Source organism: Solanum lycopersicum, chromosome 5 (assembly GCF_036512215.1).
Source record: "Solanum lycopersicum chromosome 5, SLM_r2.1".
Taxonomy (NCBI): domain Eukaryota; kingdom Viridiplantae; phylum Streptophyta; class Magnoliopsida; order Solanales; family Solanaceae; genus Solanum; species Solanum lycopersicum.
In genome coordinates, this window is record NC_090804.1 from 66393909 (window position 1) to 66414826 (window position 20918).

Sequence of the window (20918 nt, forward strand, 5' to 3'; positions counted from 1 at the left end):
TAATTATTATATATAAGGTTATTATAATAATCGTATATAAAAAAAAAACAGTTCGATATACTCTTATGTATTTGCGTATTGAAACGTAAGTAACATTATTTTTAATGAATCGAACAAAGTTAACTCGCCCTTTAATTTATGTGTCAAGCTTTTATGATCAATCGACAAAGTGAAGAATAAGTGAGAATATTATTGATTCTCGTGACGAAGCGGGTGAGTGGGAAAAAGAATGGCAATGAGCAGTGAGTTGATGTTGACAATGGCTGGGTCAGTGGGCCTATATTCACCTACTGGCCCAAATAGATGAATGAAGGCTTAATAGGCCCAATGATTTGAAGACTATAAATAGACAAAACAAAGCCCACATTGTTAGCAAGTGGTGTTGAGGGTACGGATCCGTAATGCCACATGATCATTAACATAACATAACATTTTTAGCCTCAAAAAACATTGTGTGGTTGTTTTAAAGCTAAGACATTTTTGTAAGCAAATAATATCATCCGTTTTAATTTGTTTATCTTGTTTTAATTTAGCACAATTTTTTTTATAAAAAAATTAAGTTTTCTTAAACGAAAGATAAATTGGATGTACCAAAACATCATTTAATCTTGTTATTTTTAACATATCATGTGGAATGTTAGAAATAACAAAGTATGAATAAAAAGAAGAAGACACTCTTCAGTCTTCATCATAAGTTTTTAAAATTCTAAATTTTTTATTGCTCTCGAATACTTTTCTTGGTTGTCTGATACATTACCTAATGAGAGGAAATGTATTCGAGAGGAATTTCTTTAAGGAAAAATGGTATGAAAAATACTTCAACTTTGGCCGAAATTGTTATAACAATACTAAATTTTATGGAGGACCTTTTGTCCCCGAACTATTTATTAGTGTATTTTTTACCACCAAACTATTTAATATTGTATTTTAAAGGTATACATGTGCCCACGTGGACATATTACTATATATAATTGTGCAATATTTTTTATGTCCACGTGAACACATACCTTTAAATTACACGATTAAATAGTGCATGGGTAAAAGGTTATTTTCTAAATTTGATATCGTAACATTAATTTCGATCGTAGTTCACATCTGTTTCAGACCTTTTTCCCTTTCTTTAAATGATAGAAAATTTTAGAAATTATGATATCTTTAAGTTATATATTTTATGTAATTTTTCTTCTTCCATTAATCATTTGGTGGGATGAATGCATTATTTGTGTGGTACTATAAGAAGTCCAATGATTGGGCTTGTTGGGCCATATGAGATAATAATTGGGCCATAGAATCGGGTGGTTTAAGATCTGAAATAGTTGGATCCATGTGACAAATGGATTGTCAGTACGGAGTCCAATTTTGTGAGGACGACCCGTTTTTATGGCCCACCAATATTTTTTGAAGTTATGATTGTATATAATGGAATCGAGTACTATAGATCAATAATTTTAAATATGTCATTATTTCGATTATAAGAGATCATTTTCTCCATCTCGTGAAACCACTAGAAGTTCATAATATTCCGCTTTTGTTTGAAAAAAAATAAAAATAATCAAAGAGTGTTTCAATTTTTTTCCAAACCCTAGTATTTCTATTGCCTTGGAAGATATGATAAACTACAATTTGACAACACCATATACAGCGTAATCTTATAGGTCCGTGTTTGGAGAGAGTGAAGAATACATAGTTTCAATCTATCTTGTGAACAAAACAATACTATTTTTATTCTAATACACCTTATTCATTCAGTACAACAAACCAAAATGACGATAAAAAATAGTATCAGCATAACTAATCGGGGAGAACTTTTTACATATTCATTCATATATTGCATCTCAAATAAAGCTGAAAGTAGTGAAAAGCACAACTAGTAAACTTCACTTCCCTACCTATCCTCCTACCTTATGCTGTCTGATATAACATATGAGGCTAACACCACAAGTTATCATTCAGATCACTAAAACTGTTCTCAAATCCAATAACAATAAGAAAAACTATTCATTAGTTGAGTTCTCCATTAACATATTCTCAACCTAACTCTCATTACACTTCAAAGGCTATACTATTACACAAAGGTTACATCCTCCTCCTCACCCGCCTAGCGGTAAGGTTAACAGAATCTGCTGCCGCGCCATCTGCAGCCAGATCCAGTCCAAAGATGCTGCTGCTGCTATTCCTTTTCTTGCTAGACGTCAGACTTGGCTTCTCATCGACGGATGCTACTGTTTCCAGCAGCTCTGACAACAATAAGGGGCAACTCTCTTCCAAGTGCTTGAATCCATCTTTCTGCATGACCACTGTTCAGTAAAAAAAAGAAAAAGAAATCAAACAATTCAGCAACTGCAAGAAAATAGCCTGGAGAATTACACAATATCTTGTCCTAGCTATTATGTAGCATATGCTTTAAAATATAATGAATGACTGAATGTTGCATGAAATCAAGAATCTGAAATAAAACAGCACATACTCCGGTTCTAGTGTTGGAAGGCTTCCCAGTTTCTCAAAATTCACCCCAATGATTTTATAAGATCATAAACATAATGGATTGATACAAAAGAACATTCATAAAGCACTTCAACTACTCAAATTCCAATGAAGCCAGCCCTTCTCCACAGTAAAAAACAAACTTAGAGGGTGTTCGGATCGACTTAAAAGTTGTCATCAAACCTACTTCTAAGTTTTGGAAGTGTTTGGCAAATATAAAACATAACTTACAATAAGTAAAAAAATGACTTAAAATTCATTCGGAAGTGTTTGGCAAGGTAACAAATTGACTTAAAATAAGCCAAAAACCAAAAGTAGGTCTCCCCTACCAACCTTCTTTTTTTTTTTTGGCTTAAAAGTCATTTAAGTTTGATTTTTTATTTTTGATTTAAGGAAGTCTACTTTTTTAAGCCAATCCAAACGGACTCTTAGTATGACAAGAAAAGTTACTTATCAGTTATTATTATTGAGTTTCCATTTATCCAACATAACAATCACATTAACAGTGTGTCTATATGATAAAGTGGCAGCAGATTATTGCTACTCTGTGCTATTTGCAAGTTTGCCTAAAACAACTGACTTTTGTCTAGTACTACACATTGAATTATCAATCATGATTCCTTTTGTCAATTGGAAGTGCAAATTACCTTTGCAAAATGTGCACCAAAGACTCAATGGGCGTAACATAAGCAATGACTCCTATCAGCTGTCAAATATTGGATGTTGTTCACAATTTTTGGTTAATGTATTTTGTTTCCAAGGGATATTAAGTTTTCCCCAAGGGATACTACTTGAAGAAGCCAAAACCACTAAAATATTCTCTCATATCTTCCAAGCTAGCCATCAACTAACTGATCGGGAAGCTCAGATTAAATAATAAAAGAGTTGTTTTGTGCAACAAGGAACCTCCTTGAGATACTTCTTTGACACCCTAACAGTGGATTTTGACCAAGGTAAACAAGAAATTGCCTCAATGACAGATACCCATCTCTATGAACTTAATCATTGGCAACCAAGTTCAAGCTAAGACGATATTCATACAGGAGCTGGGTCCTTAACAATAGTATTTCAAGAGACTATTGCCAGTCTGGAAATTTACAATAAGAGTACTTCTCCGGGCATTTACATTTAAGCCGAAAAATAAATTTTCCACACAGACTTGACATGAACAAGCAGAGTTAAGAACATGCTGTTGTTAAACTGACTAACAAAAACTAAAAATGACATAACCTGAAATGCCTCACCGCTCACATCTATGGAGAACACGCACCTCCCAAGTTTGTAGCTGCAAATTTCAAACAGATGGCCTTGAGTTGTGGGCACCGATGCTGCTCAGCAAGAGAAAGAGTTGTTGCCACAGTATCCACATTAACTTCTTCACACAATTTCGCCTCACATAACTCTTTCAACCTATCTACACCAAATCGATCGGCTGCTGCCAATAGATGCTGTGTCACTATCGTAGAAGTGCAAGTTGAAGTAGAGCCAGTAATTTCAATCAAATCTGGAAGTTCATCAGAATAAATGTACTGAAGCATAGCCTACATAACAAAATAAGTCCACCTTAATCATCTCAGCTCCTAAAAAAGGACTATTACGTTAGCACAAGTAATATATATAGTTTAGATATAGAAAACAGCAGAGAGAAACAGAAGTTGGAGAAGCTAAGTGCAACACCATGACCGAAACAAGAAGAGCCTGAGCCTAAAACCTTAAGGAATGACGCTGCTTAGCTAAATACTAGCTACCTTTAATGTATTTCTCTTTGCCCTGAAAAAACCGACTGGCACAGAAGCAACTAAGAATACTTAGAACTATCTAAAACATAAAATTACCAGCTAAAGCAGCAATGCTAAATTTATTTTTAAAAATGCTTTGTTTGCACAAACATTAGTGCTCTAACAACTTTAGATCAAATATTCTCAGGCTAAATATCATACTACTACATGCTGATTCAGGAAAAAAATTAATCAAAAGTATTGGTACATGCTACTGTTTAAGAATGAACAGTGTAATATTTGATAAACCAGTTGCTTACATCCCCCACCCATCACCCAAAAGAATATTCTATGCACCAGTTGAACATCAAAGTTAAATTTGGAATGTGCCTAAAAGACCTTTCATCACTCAAATTCTCCATTTCCACACCTTCCTTTAATTATATATGTTTCAACCATGAACTAATTACCTTGAAGACTGAGGGTTCAATATCCTCAATTTCCACTTCGTCCGTTTTAGGATTCCCAATAAGGCCAAAGAATTGTGCTCTAAATACAGGAGACCGAGCAGCAAGTATCAACTTATGACCCTTAAATGCCTCTTCTCCAACCCGGAAAACTATATCACAACCAAGTTCAGCATCCAGCAAGTATTTGAGACTTTGACCCATGTCTGAAGGTGGAATTGTAACACTATAATTTTTGGGGCCTTCAACACGAGTTCTGACAACTCCAACAGTACAGTGCATGGAAAGGCAATCATCCTTCAGGTAGTCAGAAGTTTCTAAACTTGCTCTTCTAAAAAATCGTTTGTAACCCCTGAAATACAGACAAGATGTTCTCATAAGGACAAAACAAAGAAACAGTTCCAAAAGTATTTCAACACCTTGGATTCAAAAGGACATACAGTTCACCAACTAAATATCTGGTGAACTTTCTTGAGGCTTATCAAAGCCTAACTTGTCAATGAGTGTACCCAGAATATATCAGATTCATTATCATATATATAATCAAAACTTACCAGGTGGAAATGAAATTTCTTGCATTGACACATAAACGTATAGAAGGCGGTGAGTAAAAAATTAGTGGTGGATGCATCACAAATCTTTTTTGATTATACCAATGGAGAGGAGATGGAAAGCAAAATGGCAAATAGACACCACTCAGAGAAAACCAAGTCAGGTAGCTGATACCCACACATGAGGGTCAAATATCTTTCCTTTTCTATAAGCAAGAAATATGGCTCGGTCAACTCTTAGGACCAACTACAACCTTCAAAACTCTGGAATAATGGGTCCTCCTTATAAGGCTTAGTTCGCATGACGCATGAGACAAGATTATCTTGGGAAAGCACATTTGACAACTTATTCACAATCATTGACTTTCTTTTCTATCTTTTATTGATAAGGTAAATGTTTATTAATCATGTACGGAAATGATATATGATTGACAACTAATTCACACTCACTGAGGAATTAGGTCATTTTCTTGGGCAGTTTTTGATATTTCAAGTCTTGGAGAAGTATCTATAGCTAACTTGGGAAGGATTTAGAGATTTTCACCAAAAAGTTTGCATCTTCTTCTTTGCTTAATCTTTAATTATGTTTATTATTGCATTATCTTGTATTTTTCTTTCTAGAATAAGTAGCTAAACGCCTAAACCCACTAGCTGGGTTAGACTCTTATGGCATTAATATGAACGAGTATTATTTCTTGCCTATTATTACATGGATTGTAATTATCTACTTGTTTGCATTCTTACTTGCTAATTTGGTGGTTGCAAACACTAGATTAAGCCCTACAAATCTATTTCTTGCTTGGAAGAGTGGAAATTGGATTGGGTTTTCAACAAGTGGTAAGGAATTGAGTATATTAAGGAAATTTTATGCTTGATTAATGAAATCGAACTACGAATAAAGAAATTCCTACTTGGGTCTATCAATTGTGTCTTAATATTTCTCTCTTTGAGTTTGGAAGAACTTGTAGGGATCAACTTGCTAAAGCTAGAAAATTCTAGTAAGTAGATTTCAATTGAATCATAATCATCATAAGATACTTATATACATGAATAGATATACCATATTGAGACAACAATCCTACAACTCCAGTCCCTTAGAAAATAAACAACAAGTCATATTCTCTTGCATAGAAAATAGTCTAGTTTAAAATTTAATTACTCAATCACTCTTTTATTTGAAGAAAACTAAAGAAATTCACAAATTCACACTCTTCGACAACTTGGCCTAAGCATACTCCTCGTAGGATCAACCCCAACCTTTATTCAGTTTATTATTGCTACTATCATACTACATTTCATCTTGAGGCGTAGGATTGGACATTACCAAAACACATCTATTTTAACAAGGTATAGAGGTTTTCTCCAATACACAGTCTCAAGTAAAACATACAAAATCAGGTACGGTTACCAGGAACCAAAGACCAAATTCAATAAAGAATCATGATTAGACACCTTTTACACCTACAAGAACTATCCAGAATTGGGAAAAGAATACAATTCAAAACCCTAATTGAACAATTTTAAGCCCCAACACAAAAAAAGACACACAAAAATTTCCAATCTTCAACACATGGTTAGCAATTAATCAACAAAATAAACATTAGAAACCATACCACATGCTTCCTCTATATTTCAAAGTATAAGGTCCACTTTCCAATGCCCGATCAAAATGGCTATGAACTTTATGTTTCACTTTTCCACTCTGATCCAACATCGTCAACTCAAACAACGCCCTAACATCCGTTCCTTCGCTAGCCAATGCTATAAAAACAGACACATACATTGAAGAATCCTCTATGTTTTTACCATCTGGGTAGAAATAAATTGCCCAATCATACCCACCAACGGTGAAAATGTCGCTAGATATGTACTTTCCCGGTCCCATTCCTTTGGCCAAAGAGTAACCCCTGATGGTAAAATGGTGAGACCCATTCACCGTTTCGTTTACAGACTTGGATGATGAATCCTTCCCGGCACGGTCGACGGAAATTTGGTTCATCTCATCGGAATTTGAAAGAGAATTTGGGGAAACGAAGGGAACCCTAAACGGAAAATTGAAAATTGCAGAAGCTTAACGATAAAGGAAAAAGGGTGAGAGAAAATGAATGAGAATTTTCCGGTGAATTTATTTCGTTTGGGGGTTTTATAGGCTTTGGGATTTGGGTTTTTATTATGGGAAAATCGTATAAAATAGCAAACTAATAATCTAAATTAAATTGAATAGCTAGGGTTTGATTTAATTGTGCTCCATAGCAAACATTGGCAAAAAATTGTCAGGCGTCTCTCTCCCAGAAGTCTCGCTCGCCACTCTCCCATTCTCGCCTCTCTCGCTTTATACACAGAAGTGTATAATTTCTGTTTCTGTTTTGTATAAAGCGAGAGAAAATTGTATATACACGTGCAAAAATGTATATCTTCGTGTTATACACTAAATTATATAATTTACAAATATTTTACTTCAAATATTGCAGAGAAAAAGGCCAAAAAATTATACAATTGTGAATTATACAATTGCAGTGAAATACAATTTTTTTCTAGTTTTATACAACAGAAGTGTATATATTGTGTTTCTGTTTTTGTATAAAGCGAGAAAAACATATATCTACTTGCTATACACTTATAATTATGCAATATACATACATTTTAATTCGATTCAACTGTATGCAAAGCTAATTATACAATTGCAGCGAAAGAGGCCAGCGAATTATACAATTTAAGCCAGCGAATTATACAATTTAGGCCAGCGAATTATACACTTTTATATGTATAGTGAATTATACAGTTTTTATGTTTGCTATGGAGCGCAATTATGCAAAGTTTGCTATATTATACAAATATGATTTTTTTGTTTGCTATATGTGAAAGTTGCCCTTTTATTATTTCCATTTATTTTAGGGAAAATTGCATATAAAAGCAAACTAATAACCTAAATTAAATGAAATAACTATGGTTTGATTTAACTGTACTCCATAGCAAATATTAGCTAAAATTTGTCAGCGTTTCTCTCCCAAAAATCTCGCTCGCTACTCTCCATTCTCGCTCGCTTCTCTCACTTTATACAAAGAAGAATATAATTCTGTTTCTGTTTTGTATAAAGCGGGAGAAAATAGTATATACACATGCAAAAATGTATATATTCGTATTATACGCTTAATTATACAATTTACAAACATTTTACTTCAAATATTGCAGAGAAAAAAGCCAACAAATTATACAATTGCGAATTATACAATTGCAGTGAAATACAATTTTCTCTAGCTTTATACAACAGAAATGTATATATTGTGTTTCTGTTTTTGTATAAAGCGAGAAAAACATAGATCTTCTTGCTATACACTTATAATTATGCAATATACATACATTTTAATTCGATTCAACTGTATGCAAGACAAATTATACACTTGCAGCGAAATAGACCAGCGAATTATACAATTGCATATGTATAGCAAATTATACAATTTTATGTTTGCTATGGAGCGCAATTATGCAAAGTTTGCTATAGCATACAAATATGAATTTTTTGTTTGCTATATGTGAAAGTTGTCATTTATTTTATGGAAAAATGCACAAATATATTCCGAATTATCGTAAATGATATGTAAAATTTTTTCATTATACTTTTGGAATATTGATATCTCTGTCGTTCAAAAACTAGACCATATATAACGGACATATACGTGTCATAATGTTATCTATCGATCCAACATTTATCAATAGATAAGATTACGTCATGTGTCTCTATTTAGTCTTCCGTTAGAGTGAAAGACATATATGCTCTATTTTTCGGACGACGAAGCACCAATGTCCCATAAGTATGACAGATGGTATCTGCATACAATTTACGATAGTTCGAAAATATATTTATTTTTTCCCCCTTATTTTATATGACCTTGATATTAAATTTTTATTTATTTAAATTTTCTTTTACTATATTTAAAAAAAATTTTAAATACGTTATATTTCGAATAAATTATACTAAAAATATATTTAAACGCTCAAAAATTTATAAGATTTATGATATTGCAAAGTATGGAATATTTTAAATAATTAAAATTCATATGTGCATTATTTTCATAAAAATTACATTTTTTCGATCTATATTTTGTCCCCGTCCTCAGTAGAAGTTAGAGCCTTCTTTAGAACCCTTTCTTCGTATAATTTAAAATTCAAAGACATATAAATCATTTTTATTAAATATTAATTTCTCCGTATTAAAAAATTGCTTAAAATAATAAAACAAATCATAAAAGCAAAAAGAGTAAGAGAGGTCTTATCCAAGTAATATTTATTGATTTCTTCAAATAATGTAACAGAAAAAATAAATATTATTTTATTTATTACAAATAAAATAGCTTATACAAGTTATGGAAAAGGACTGTATTTATAATTTCACTCTTAAAATAATGTTTGTATTGATTTGTCTATTATTGTCATTATTTCACGTAAAAGAATGTATAATTATTATTGTGTAATTTTATTTTTTGAAATTGATTATTGAGTTAAATTTAACATATAGAAATATTGGTTAATAATATCGAATGCTTTACTCTAAAATAAATTTTTTTGTTACTTACACACTTGATAATGAATTGATCATAAATCTAGAGAATATTGTCTGAGCTCTATTTTGAGCTCTTAGATAGTTGAGAAATTTTTGAAAAAAAAAAAATCTAATTATCGAAAAAAAGTTTAATCAAATTTAATATTTTTTTCTATAATTTGAAACAATTACATTGTGTCTCACTATTAATAATTTTCACCAAGAGAAAGTCTATGAATTTCAGTTATATATCACTTTGATATAAGACATACACGAAGAAAAGAGAGAGGAAGATGCAACCAAGAGAGAATCTATGAATTTTAGATATACGTCACACTACATACATATATATGTGATATTAAATACATTATGAATATAGATATATAAAAAGAGAAGTGAGACGTAGAAAGAAACCGTCGAACCAGACAATCTATGTATCATATATATATATATATATATCACAATAGATACATATATACATTATGAAACATGAATACATAGGTAAAAAGCGAGTGAGCAAGAGAGAAAGACGAGCGAGATAAACGAAACGTAAATAATAAAGTTAAATATATATAATTTCACTCAATCATAATATATTTATATAAATTACGTTTAATTTTGAACTTAAAACTGGTGAGATTTATAAAAATCCTCGAATTATATAATACGAGAATAACATCCCTGACACTCAAATTTCCAGATCTACACAGGAACACTTCTTGCTGTCACTATTTTTTAGTATAACTCTGCAATTTCTGGTTTTGCTTATGATGATTTGATTCTGTTAACTTCATTGTCGAAGAAGAAGGAGAGAACAATGAAGGGAGATGCATTGAAATCTGCTACAGTAATCAAAGTTTTAGCCTTTACGTTACTCTCTATAGCTTTTTTTTACTTCGGCAAACACTGGTCTGATGGATCTCAACAGCTTGTTTTCTTCAATTCACGTCAAGATTCAGCTTCACTCACAAACCCAACAAACCCCTCTTCTCAATTTGTATCAATTTCCCCTAATTTCAACAAATCTTTCGATTTATCGTCCGTAATTAATGACACCACCGTTTCTGATAAGCCACAGGAAAAAACGCCGTCGGTCGAAGTTGTTTTATCTCCTCCACCGCCACCACCGTCACCGCCTCCGGCGGTTCAGAAGATGGGGGTGTTGGATGAGAATGGGGTGATGAATGATAATTTTGAAGTGGGGGAATTTGATCCGGAAGTTGTGGATAATTGGGGTGTTGGGAATGAGACGGAGGTAGAGGATGGTGATGGGGTTAAGAGATTTAGGGTTAAGAAGTTTGGTTTGTGTCCTGACAGTATGAGGGAGTATATTCCATGTTTAGATAACGTAGAAGCAATTAGTAAGCTGAAATCAACTGAAAGAGGTGAGAAATTTGAGCGACATTGTCCTGAAAAAGATAAAGGATTGAATTGCTTGGTTCCTCCGCCAAGAGGTTATCGAGCTCCGATTACATGGCCTAAAAGTCGCGACGAGGTTTGTTATATTCTGCTGGAATTATACTTATTTTGAGGATAATGTAGTTATTAGTGGCAGATTAATAGTGTAATCCTGTATATGTATTGAGAAATTCGCCAAATATTTGACTGTGAACTCATTTTATTAACTTGAGATCAATGTAGGAAGCCATAAACTTCAAATCCTGGATCTGTGTATGTTAGTTAGGTAAATTGTTTTATCTCAGACATGATCTAATTGGATATTAAAGTTGGTGCTTTTAGTTGAGCTGAGCGTCTATTGGAACAACCTCTACCCTCCCAGACTCGAATTGTGGGATTACACTCTGTATATTAAAGTTGGTTTGTGTTAACTGACAAGTTTAAAGTTTGTTTTTTGAAGCATTTGTAATGATATTGTGATGAGTTGTGTTTTGTTCTCCTGAAATATTTTGGGATGAGTAGCTCAAAGTTCTAATTTCTGAAGCACTTGTCCAGTGTTGCTGTGTAATATTGGATAATTACTCGTGGGAGGATGACAATGGAAAAAGGAAGTTCTAAAGATCCAACTTTTGGGATTTTTTAACTTTTTTCTGTACTGCAGGTTTGGTTCAGCAATGTTCCTCATGCACGTCTAGCTGAGGATAAGGGGGGTCAAAATTGGATATTGATAGACAAGGACAAGTTCAAGTTTCCTGGAGGTGGCACCCAGTTCATACATGGAGCTGATCAGTACTTGGATCAGATTCAAAAGGTGTTTAATAATTTTTTAATTCAAGCTGGTAACAGATTGAACAAATTTGGATGTTTGTTTATTTTAATTTTCTTTTGGGTGTTATCCGCCAGATGCTCCCTGAAATTGCATTTGGCCATCATGTCCGAGTTGCTTTAGATATTGGCTGTGGTGTTGCGAGCTTTGGTGCTTATTTACTATCCAGGAATGTGCTCACCCTGTCTGTGGCTCCAAAAGACGTTCATGAAAACCAGATTCAGTTTGCTCTTGAACGTGGCGTGCCTGCAATGGTTGCTGCAATTGCGACACATCGTTTACGTCATCCAAGTCAGGCTTTTGAACTAATCCATTGTTCAAGATGTAGGATCAATTGGACTCGTGATGGTATGCTCTTCTAGATCATGCTATTATCTATTTCTTTTATTTGTAGTATGAAACCTAACAAAGAGTACAGATTCCAGTTTTTAGATGCATATTCCCCTTTGACATTGTAGGTTGTGTTAAAATTGAAGTGCTGCACTTTTAATTTCTATTAGAGCTTCTTTATTTCTCACTTCCATTCATTAAGGTGACAACTTATGGTTTTAATCTCTATATTCTAGTGTTCTGTAGACAGCTATCTTTTGTAGGTTAGGATTTAGGAGCACCATACCCTTTAAAGTCCTGAATGGAAAAGCGAAGATTTAACTCAAGATATGATTTTCTTTTGTTTGGATTCCCTTTCTTTGTTAGAAGATATATTGTGAACTTACTAAGAGATAAATATTTCTTAAGTTTAACCAAGTCGGCTTAACTTGATTTAGCTGCTCATGTATAAGAGAGTTTCTGACTCGTGCCTTTATCCTATGATGCATTTTTGTGAAGATGGGATTTTACTACTGGAGGTTAACAGGTTGCTCCGTGCTGGTGGATATTTTGTTTGGGCTGCACAACCTGTTTATAAGCATGAAGCAGCCCTGGAAGAACAATGGGAAGGTAAGTACAAAGATGTTGCAGCAATTTTAATTTAAAATGAAATAACAGAGGAGGAATCACCTAACTGTAGGCAGTTCTCCACTTTTTGGTAGACATACTCCTTAATGATTGTACAAAAACTCCTATTTAAGGCCATACCTAAGAAAAACTTTTGACTGTAATGTTCAATAAAGTTAATGATCAGGTCATCTTAATTAAAAAAAGAAATTAATGATAAGGTCAAAATCAGCTTTCAGTGCGTCGTTTCTTCAGACAGAACTCAGAAGTAAAGTGACTTCTAAAGAAAATCGACTCCAATCAAATTTTTTAACTATTTCTTTTTTCCATCTTAAGTTTAACCCCTACTTTGTTGATGAATAAAACGAAATTTTGATTAATGAATAAAGTTATAGGGAAAATTTAGTCGCTGAAACTGCAACTTGTGTCCTTGTTCTCTTTAAAACTGAACTGTCAGTCCACCCTCCAATTTTTAAAGTTAAAAATACTAGCCAGCTTTTGAAACTGTGGTGACTTCTCCGTAGAAACTATATCATGCTCTTTTAGTTCTTGAAAACTTTCTGCATGCAGGTTTAGTAAATACGTGCTATAACAAATCGTAATATTTGTTCTTGTTCTTTCTCATGCAGAGATGGTTAATCTTACTACTCGTCTTTGCTGGAATCTTGTGAAGAAGGAAGGTTACATAGCTATATGGCAGAAGCCCTTAAATAACAGTTGCTATTTAAGCCGTGAGGAAGGAACTCAACCACCTCTCTGTGATCCACATGATGACCCAGACAATGTTTGGTAATATTCAACTTATTCTTGTCGGTTTAAAGTTCTATTTTATTTCCGTCAAAGTGGACAAATGTTCCAAATTTCTACCCCCACTCCACATAAATCCGCCTGTGCTCTTCCCTTCCACTCTTAATGCATATGTCAATGTCTTAATTTAAGCTGAAAAAGCAATTGGATGTGGTTCCCCATGAGAAGTACCCTTTCGTCACAGTTCAAATCATTTAAGTTATGTTGGCATTCACTATCAAGGTTCATTAAGGCATTTTTGCAGATGGACTCCGCTTTTACCTCTTCATGTTTGAGAGCAAAATATGAATTTGTATTATCTGTTTATTCATCATGTAGTGTAGTGTTCCGGAAGGAATGGTGATTTGGGTCTGTACTTGGTAGGATTCCTATGTAGGTTAGGTATTTTCTTAGGACCATTTTGATTAGTCATTGCTTAATTGGAGCGACATAAACTGTGAGGATTCATAAAGTCTATCCGATTTTCTTGTGATTGAGGCATAGTTGTTATTAAGTTGATTGGGATTAAAACTATAAAAATAATAATGGTGTCAGCAGAAGTTCCAATGGTGCTTTTAGTAATGGCCTATAAATTAGCTCCAACTTACTCATCTTAATATTTGCACAATTGCATGTCTGAAGCCTGAAAAATGATTATCAAGCTCAGTTGTTTTGCTTCATCTTGTCCTAGTTTTGACAAATCAAACTGGCAGATCTGCTACTTGTAGTCTGATAATGCTAAACGTACTCGCCCTTTAGTAAAAATAACATTTTTTTTTCTTTATAAGTTGGTTGTTGATAAATCAATGGGGCATGTTCGAAGTGTAAACATAATTGAAGGCATTTCAAACTGAATCAATAGCTTGCCATACATTAATGATTCTCGTTTTATGTAGACATTTCCTTCATTCTGTCACTGATGATTTCTTTTATTCACAATCACATTTAGGTATGTTGATCTGAAAGCATGTATTACACGACTTCCGGAAGAGGGATTTGGCGCAAATATTACCACTTGGCCTTCACGCCTGCAGTATCCTCCAGATAGACTCCAGAGCATACAAGTAGATTCTTTTCTGTCTAGGAAAGAGCTTTTCAATGCAGAATCAAAATTCTGGAATGAAATAATTGGGAGCTATGTCCGTGCTTGGCATTGGAAGAAGTTAAAACTTAGAAATGTGATGGATATGAGAGCTGGTTTTGGAGGGTAATGTATTCCATCTCTGTTGGTTAACTCTTTGTCATTATACATTTCAATCATCTGATCAGCATTATGCTTCTAAAGTTAGTGGAAAGAATAATGTCCCATCAATTGCTTTATTCAACAGATTTGCAGCAGCAATGATTGAAAATCAACTGGATTGCTGGGTTCTGAATGTTGTCCCTGTTAGTGGTAAAAATACCTTACCTGTCATTTTTGACCGTGGACTACTTGGAGTCAAGCATGACTGGTAAGAATTGCTCATCCTTCACCGCATTTACTTATGGAAGAGAAAGGAGACAATACTTGTGACTCTTTTTTCTGTATGTAACCTATAAGATATACTAGTCTGGCATATTTTACATCCTATCTATGCCAACATGAAGAAATACAAATCGTTAGGGAACATGCAATGGATTCTTTGAGAAGTAGGTTGCATGAAATACATTTGTGATATTCTCATCTCGACATGTAGTTATCATTTTATCCAAGTGGATCGTTCTTTAAGAGGTGTGCAATTTTCCAGGTGTGAACCATTTGATACTTACCCAAGAACCTACGACTTATTGCACGCAAATGGTCTCTTCTCCATCGAACAAAAAAGGTATATGTTCCTTACTGATTATTTGCTTCACAAATGATATTGTGTCCGCATTCATAGACAATCTTTGATTTCTATGTACCAGATGCAACATGTCCACAATCATGCTTGAAATGGACCGGATATTGAGGCCAGGTGGACGAGCATACATCCGTGATTCTGTTGCTATCATGGATGAACTACAAGATATTGGGAAAGCCATGGGTTGGCGTGTAACTGTGAGAGACACATCTGAGGGTCCTCATGCTAGTTACAAGATATTGACAGGTGACAAACACCTTTTACGAGCCTAACAGATGATAAGAAAGGAGAAGCCAACATTCAAATAACTCCCCCACGGATACATCAAAACTCATGTTTCTACGGTAAGTGGACCTGAAAGATTGAATGCTTGCTTAACATGGCAGAAATATCCAGGGCTGTTGTTTAAAACCATGTAGCCATATAAAATGTACAGCAGAAGATGGTATAGAGCTTCACACGATCGAAGATATATGGTATAGCTCAGTGTTGTATTTGTTTCCATTGATGGTTCTGTGACTATGAGGGTTCTTTTAGTCATAAGTTTTGCTGTTTACTTGAGCTGAGAAATCTAAACAATAACAGAAAAAGAAACTATGCAACAACATATATTAATATATTTAAGTAGGAGTTGTGCCTTCTTTGAAAATTTGCTTTTGGATGGTAAATTGCAGCAATAGCCACTTTTATTGGTGTATTTTAAAATATACTCATATCATATTAGAAATATTTGCTTAATTGTAGCCAATTTCACACACAAAACTTAAGCTCAAAGACCAAACATATCTAGTCTACCAAGAAAGAAATTGAAGTTTCAATTTCTACACCAATCAAAGGATGTGGTTCGTTAGATGGATGGAGCTATTTTTTTTTTCTTAATCAGAGGTTTCGATTCGAGCTCTGGACATGAAAAAAGTCCTGCTAGGGAGCTCCTTCCTCCTAATACAATATCTACATTGTTTTGAAGCTAGAAGATCTTGTAAAGTTAATTGAAGTTGCATGGTGTCTCTTGTTCTCACACTTTTTGGATGATATGAATACAACAATAATGTAATAAATTCAGTATAATTTTACGAGTGGCGTACACAACTTTACCTCTACTTATATGATATAGGTAGGAATTGTTTTTCAATTGACCTTTAAATTTTTTTTTCGTTTATTCGAATTTATAAGAATTAATTGAAAAGTAATTGAGTCCTATTGACAATTCATCTCACCAAATCATAGTTAGGGTATGCATATACATCAGAGCCACTTGATGTTTTATGGCTAGATTTGCAATAATTTTTAAGTTGACTAAAATTTAAATACTGACCCCAAATATCATTTCTACTGAATGACTTCTATCACCTACCAAGAGCCAAGAATATCTTCATTAAACTTAATTTTTTATTTCAAAAAAAAAAAAACAAAAACAGTCAAAAAACTTAAAAAAAATAATGAGAAAATCTTGTATAATAAAGAGTGATGGGGAATTGGTTGAATATATATAAAGTAGGATGAGATTAAAAAAAGAGGAACAAAATGTAGTCAATTCAATTTAATAAATATAAGCATTTTTCAAGAATCAGATGCTATTTTCTAAACCTTCATCATCCATATCTAACCTAGGATACGAATATATCAGAAAGAATACGATCGGATATCAAATGAGCGAGTTGTATTAAATTTAAACGAATTAAAACAAGTTGTATATATTAATAAATAAGTTGTATATCAAGATCTCCAGTATTTCACAAAGTCATGAAATATTCTAATTCAAATCATCTGAATCTATGAAATAAGTCAGTAACGACCCTCAAATTATGTATATCAAGTCTAAATAATCCTGAGTCGAGAGATACGCAATTAAAAACCCTCGAATCATGAATAAATATCTTATGAGGAAAGAATCAAAGAAGGTCTTGATGAATAAAATTAAAAATTACGCTTCTTCATATTTTTTTATAATTGTAATTTCTTTTCAGTTATATCTTGAATGATCACTTATAAAACTTACAAATGCAATAAACGAATTTCTTATATTATAAAGTCAAACATGTAAATGATTATAAAATCAAATATATTTGTTCTTTCAAAAAACAATGAATAATATAACTAACCAAAATTTTATTTTTCTAATTTTTTTTTCAAGTTTAGCTTTTATACGTTTGGGTAGAATATTTTCATACTATTTGATTACCTAAAAGGAAATTAGAAGTATTTATTTGTAAATAAATTAGTAAGCCAAAATACTTATAGGTTAAATGTATGTCTAAAGATAAAATAATTTGATTTTGCATATCTTTTAGTTAAATATTTTTTCTTATCCAAACTTTGTTCACTAATTTACACCACACAATTAACCACCAATTAAATATTTTTAAAATATTTAAATGAAAACATCTTGTAAGTTGGGACCACAAAAATAATAATAATAATAATAATAATAATAATAATAATAATAATAAATATCTGTATTGCTATTGTCAAGTAAACTATGTAAATTAAAAAGAAATACTTTAGGTTTGAATTTTGATTTACTTTATTAATCTGATTTGGAAGTATGTTGATTTAATTAAGTCATCTAGTCATTAATTATTTTTTGTTTGTAATGGTCGGTCTCATTAGTTTAGGCTCTTAAAACCTTAATTTGACAAGTGTAGTGATGATAATGATTTGCAAGTTTATAAGGATATTTAAATTACGAAAAATAATTTAAAATATTTCTCAATTATTTAAATTAATATTTCTACCTTTTGATCTTCAAATACTTTCGACATCAACTTTTTGATTCAAAATTATGTATATTATTATCAAATCGATATATTAGATCGAAAAACACGACACTATTCAATTACTTAACAACTATCTATCTTAATATACGATATCCATATTCCTATAATAAAAATTTCTTCTTTCTTATAAAAAAAAATCATAAGCATAGAATCCTCATTAATTATTATGAGCATTTAAATCTCTCACTCTAAGTAATTAAGTAATACTTCTAAGGTAAAATTCTACATAAAAAGGTTAAACCAATTAAATATCGACAAGCAAGAAGACATTTAAGTAAAGATAAAAAGGTATAGGTAAAAGAGTATTTCTTTCTATTATTTTCTTTTTATAATATGTTTGATTTAAGCGAGAATTCTCTTGATGAAGATAAGAAAAATATGTTGGACATATGCTTTAATATAGTAACTAGGAAAAGAGATATATCATCTAAACAACAAAGAAGCGGAAGCAGCAAAAGCAAAAAAAAAAAAAAAACACATGAAAGGCAACATAGTTGAGACGATAAAATGACTAAGAAGTTTGTTCCAAGGCACTTATCGATGCGACAGGCAAAACAGAACCATTTGACAGTATCAATAGATTCAGCAAAATCTAATAAATTCATAAAGAAAGTATGAATTATCAAGTGTTGTTAGATAGATTTGATGAAAAAGACGAGAAAAATATATCAAGTTACTTTTGATATGTTCAATCAATCTTTGTTAATTCATGTGTTTGTAATAGAAACTTTGAGGCTGAAAACTCAACTTTCTTATTTAGTGACACAATTTTACATCATTTAAGCATCCTCATCTGTAATATCATCATGATATACATTATAAACTCGATGGTGATCGAAAAATACTTAGTTCTCTCTCGCTCTCATTTTCTTCATGCTTGTTTGATAGTAGACGGTAGGTACCTAATTAAGATTAGTAAGGTAAACCTAGCCTCCCTTGCTTGTACACTTTATCTCTAGTGATATTTTTTATATTTAAAACAAATGTTACTTTTTTTTCAAATTTATTTTGTTTGAGAATTTTTTCTTAAACAGAGTTGAGTAACTTTGGATTTGACTCCTAAGTTTTCTTATTTATTTTAAGTGTTTTGTAATATACTATTTTATGTAATTTATATTTATATATAAAATAAATGTTACATAAAAAATAGAATTAAGAATTTGGAGTTCGAATTAAAATTGAAAATATAAGGTTTGACACTTGTATTTGTCATTCTTTTGGTGAATACTAGAATAGATACTAGTACTCACTCTTTTAATCTCGTTGATAAGAATTTTAGCTCTTATATATACTTTCTCTGAAGTTAGTTAAATTAATTAATTTTATCAAAAAAAATTGATGCCGTATATATTATATATTTATAGGTATTCATTTTTAATACATACAATATATACTTCTCAAACAATTGATCTCTATATACAATTTGTAATTAACTAATTTTCATGTATTTAAATAAAACGAGAATTCTAATTAAGAATAGAGAAATTTCAATTAGTAAGCAAGGCGAAACATACAAGATTGAAAACACCATACGTGGAAGGCAACGATTGGTTGGAGTGTACACTTCAATCCCAACAAAAGCTGATTCGAATCCAGCAAGTGGAGCCCCCGTATCTATCATGGACCAAATATATCGAGACGAATTTAGAATTTAATAATTTTTATAATTTACTTATATTTTTAAAAAATTTATTAATTCACATTAAATCAATGTCTTAAAGCTACATAAACATCAACATAATCATATACAATGAAAAATCATCAATTGAAAACTCTTCATTATATAAATTATGAATTTATTTATTATGTATATAAAATTTTTGACTTCGTCACTGTCGATATGTCCGAAGCATTTAGCTACTTTCCTCATCAATGTCCACTTGACATATATCTTATCCTATATAAACATACTATATAATTATGGTCCCCAAATAGATGACACCCATATTTCCACTTATTTTTATCTTTCTTTTTTGTCCTCCCATTACATTATCACCACCCATTTATTTTATTTTTTTAACTGAAAATAAATTATATTTTGACCTTTATAGTGGAGAATAACCAAGAATTATATTTACATTTAAACAATTTTATTGTTAAAGTTGACTACAAATATATTTTAATCTTTGCATATTATATTAAAGAGGTAAGACTTCTTTTCATGTTTTTTTTTAATACTCGAATCCCTAATAAAGTGAACTGATGCAAAAATAAATTCTGAAATAAAACAAAAAATATAAGTTCATTGATCATATCATACTTGCTATTTTATGAGGGGTTTTTTTAAAAAAATTTACTCCCACTCTACCACTTATATTAAAATTCAATAAATTTAAACTTTTGCATGAAAAATTTCAACTAAAAAAGTTCAAACTCTTAAATAATTTAAACTGATTAAGAATAAAAGAAAAACGACTTAATTAGTTAGTACACTTGTCAACTTATTCCCAATTAAGTCATGAGAAAGTTTATGCTTTTATAATTAAACACATGAATTAATAATAATTAATTTTTTGAAAGGGGTGGAATAGTGTGTGCATTACACATTTCACATCAACTTTGAGCCAGCTGTTGTCCAATAATTACAATAATAATAAACAAAAATAAAAATA

General features: G+C 31.9%; 2 protein-coding genes across 4 annotated transcripts; one reads left to right on the forward strand and one right to left on the reverse strand.

Moving 5' to 3' along the window:
• Positions 1 to 1764: 1764 nt before the first annotated feature.
• LOC101249364 (BTB/POZ and MATH domain-containing protein 3) lies at positions 1765 to 7359 on the reverse strand. 3 transcript variants are annotated; one of them, XM_004239865.5, is made up of 4 exons: positions 6834 to 7359; positions 4673 to 5021; positions 3755 to 4025; positions 1765 to 2297 (listed from the first exon to the last, which is right to left on the reverse strand). In XM_004239865.5, the coding sequence occupies exons 1-4, from the start codon at positions 7217 to 7219 to the stop codon at positions 2077 to 2079; spliced, it is 1227 nt and encodes a 408-aa protein (XP_004239913.1). In that variant the 5' UTR covers positions 7220 to 7359; the 3' UTR covers positions 1765 to 2076. The 3 variants fall into 3 exon arrangements, with proteins under 3 accessions (XP_004239913.1, XP_010321433.1, XP_010321434.1); XM_010323131.4 differs by having other exon boundaries at positions 3729 to 4025; positions 6834 to 7351; XM_010323132.4 differs by having other exon boundaries at positions 3715 to 4025; positions 6834 to 7346.
• Positions 7360 to 10380: 3021 nt separating this feature from the next.
• Positions 10381 to 16178, forward strand: LOC101249082 (probable methyltransferase PMT11). Its single transcript, XM_004239864.5, has 9 exons — positions 10381 to 11255; positions 11820 to 11969; positions 12062 to 12332; positions 12813 to 12923; positions 13550 to 13709; positions 14656 to 14913; positions 15035 to 15157; positions 15434 to 15511; positions 15594 to 16178. Exons 1-9 carry the CDS (start codon positions 10578 to 10580, stop codon positions 15799 to 15801), a joined length of 2037 nt encoding a protein of 678 aa, XP_004239912.1. The 5' UTR covers positions 10381 to 10577; the 3' UTR covers positions 15802 to 16178.
• Positions 16179 to 20918: the final 4740 nt, after the last annotated feature.

Coding starts and splice junctions, on each gene's coding strand:
- LOC101249364 (XM_004239865.5), bottom strand. CDS start 7,219: ATGAACCAAATTTCCGTCGACCGTGCCGGGAAGGATTCATCATCCAAG. Junction 5,022..6,833: donor AAATATAGAGGAAGCATGTG/GTATGGTTTCTA, acceptor TCTGTATTTCAG/GGGTTACAAACGATTTTTTA. Junction 4,026..4,672: donor TTGAACCCTCAGTCTTCAAG/GTAATTAGTTCA, acceptor TTTGTTATGTAG/GCTATGCTTCAGTACATTTA.
- LOC101249082 (XM_004239864.5), top strand. CDS start 10,578: ATGAAGGGAGATGCATTGAAATCTGCTACAGTAATCAAAGTTTTAGCC. Junction 11,256..11,819: donor GGCCTAAAAGTCGCGACGAG/GTTTGTTATATT, acceptor TCTGTACTGCAG/GTTTGGTTCAGCAATGTTCC. Junction 12,924..13,549: donor CCTGGAAGAACAATGGGAAG/GTAAGTACAAAG, acceptor TTTCTCATGCAG/AGATGGTTAATCTTACTACT.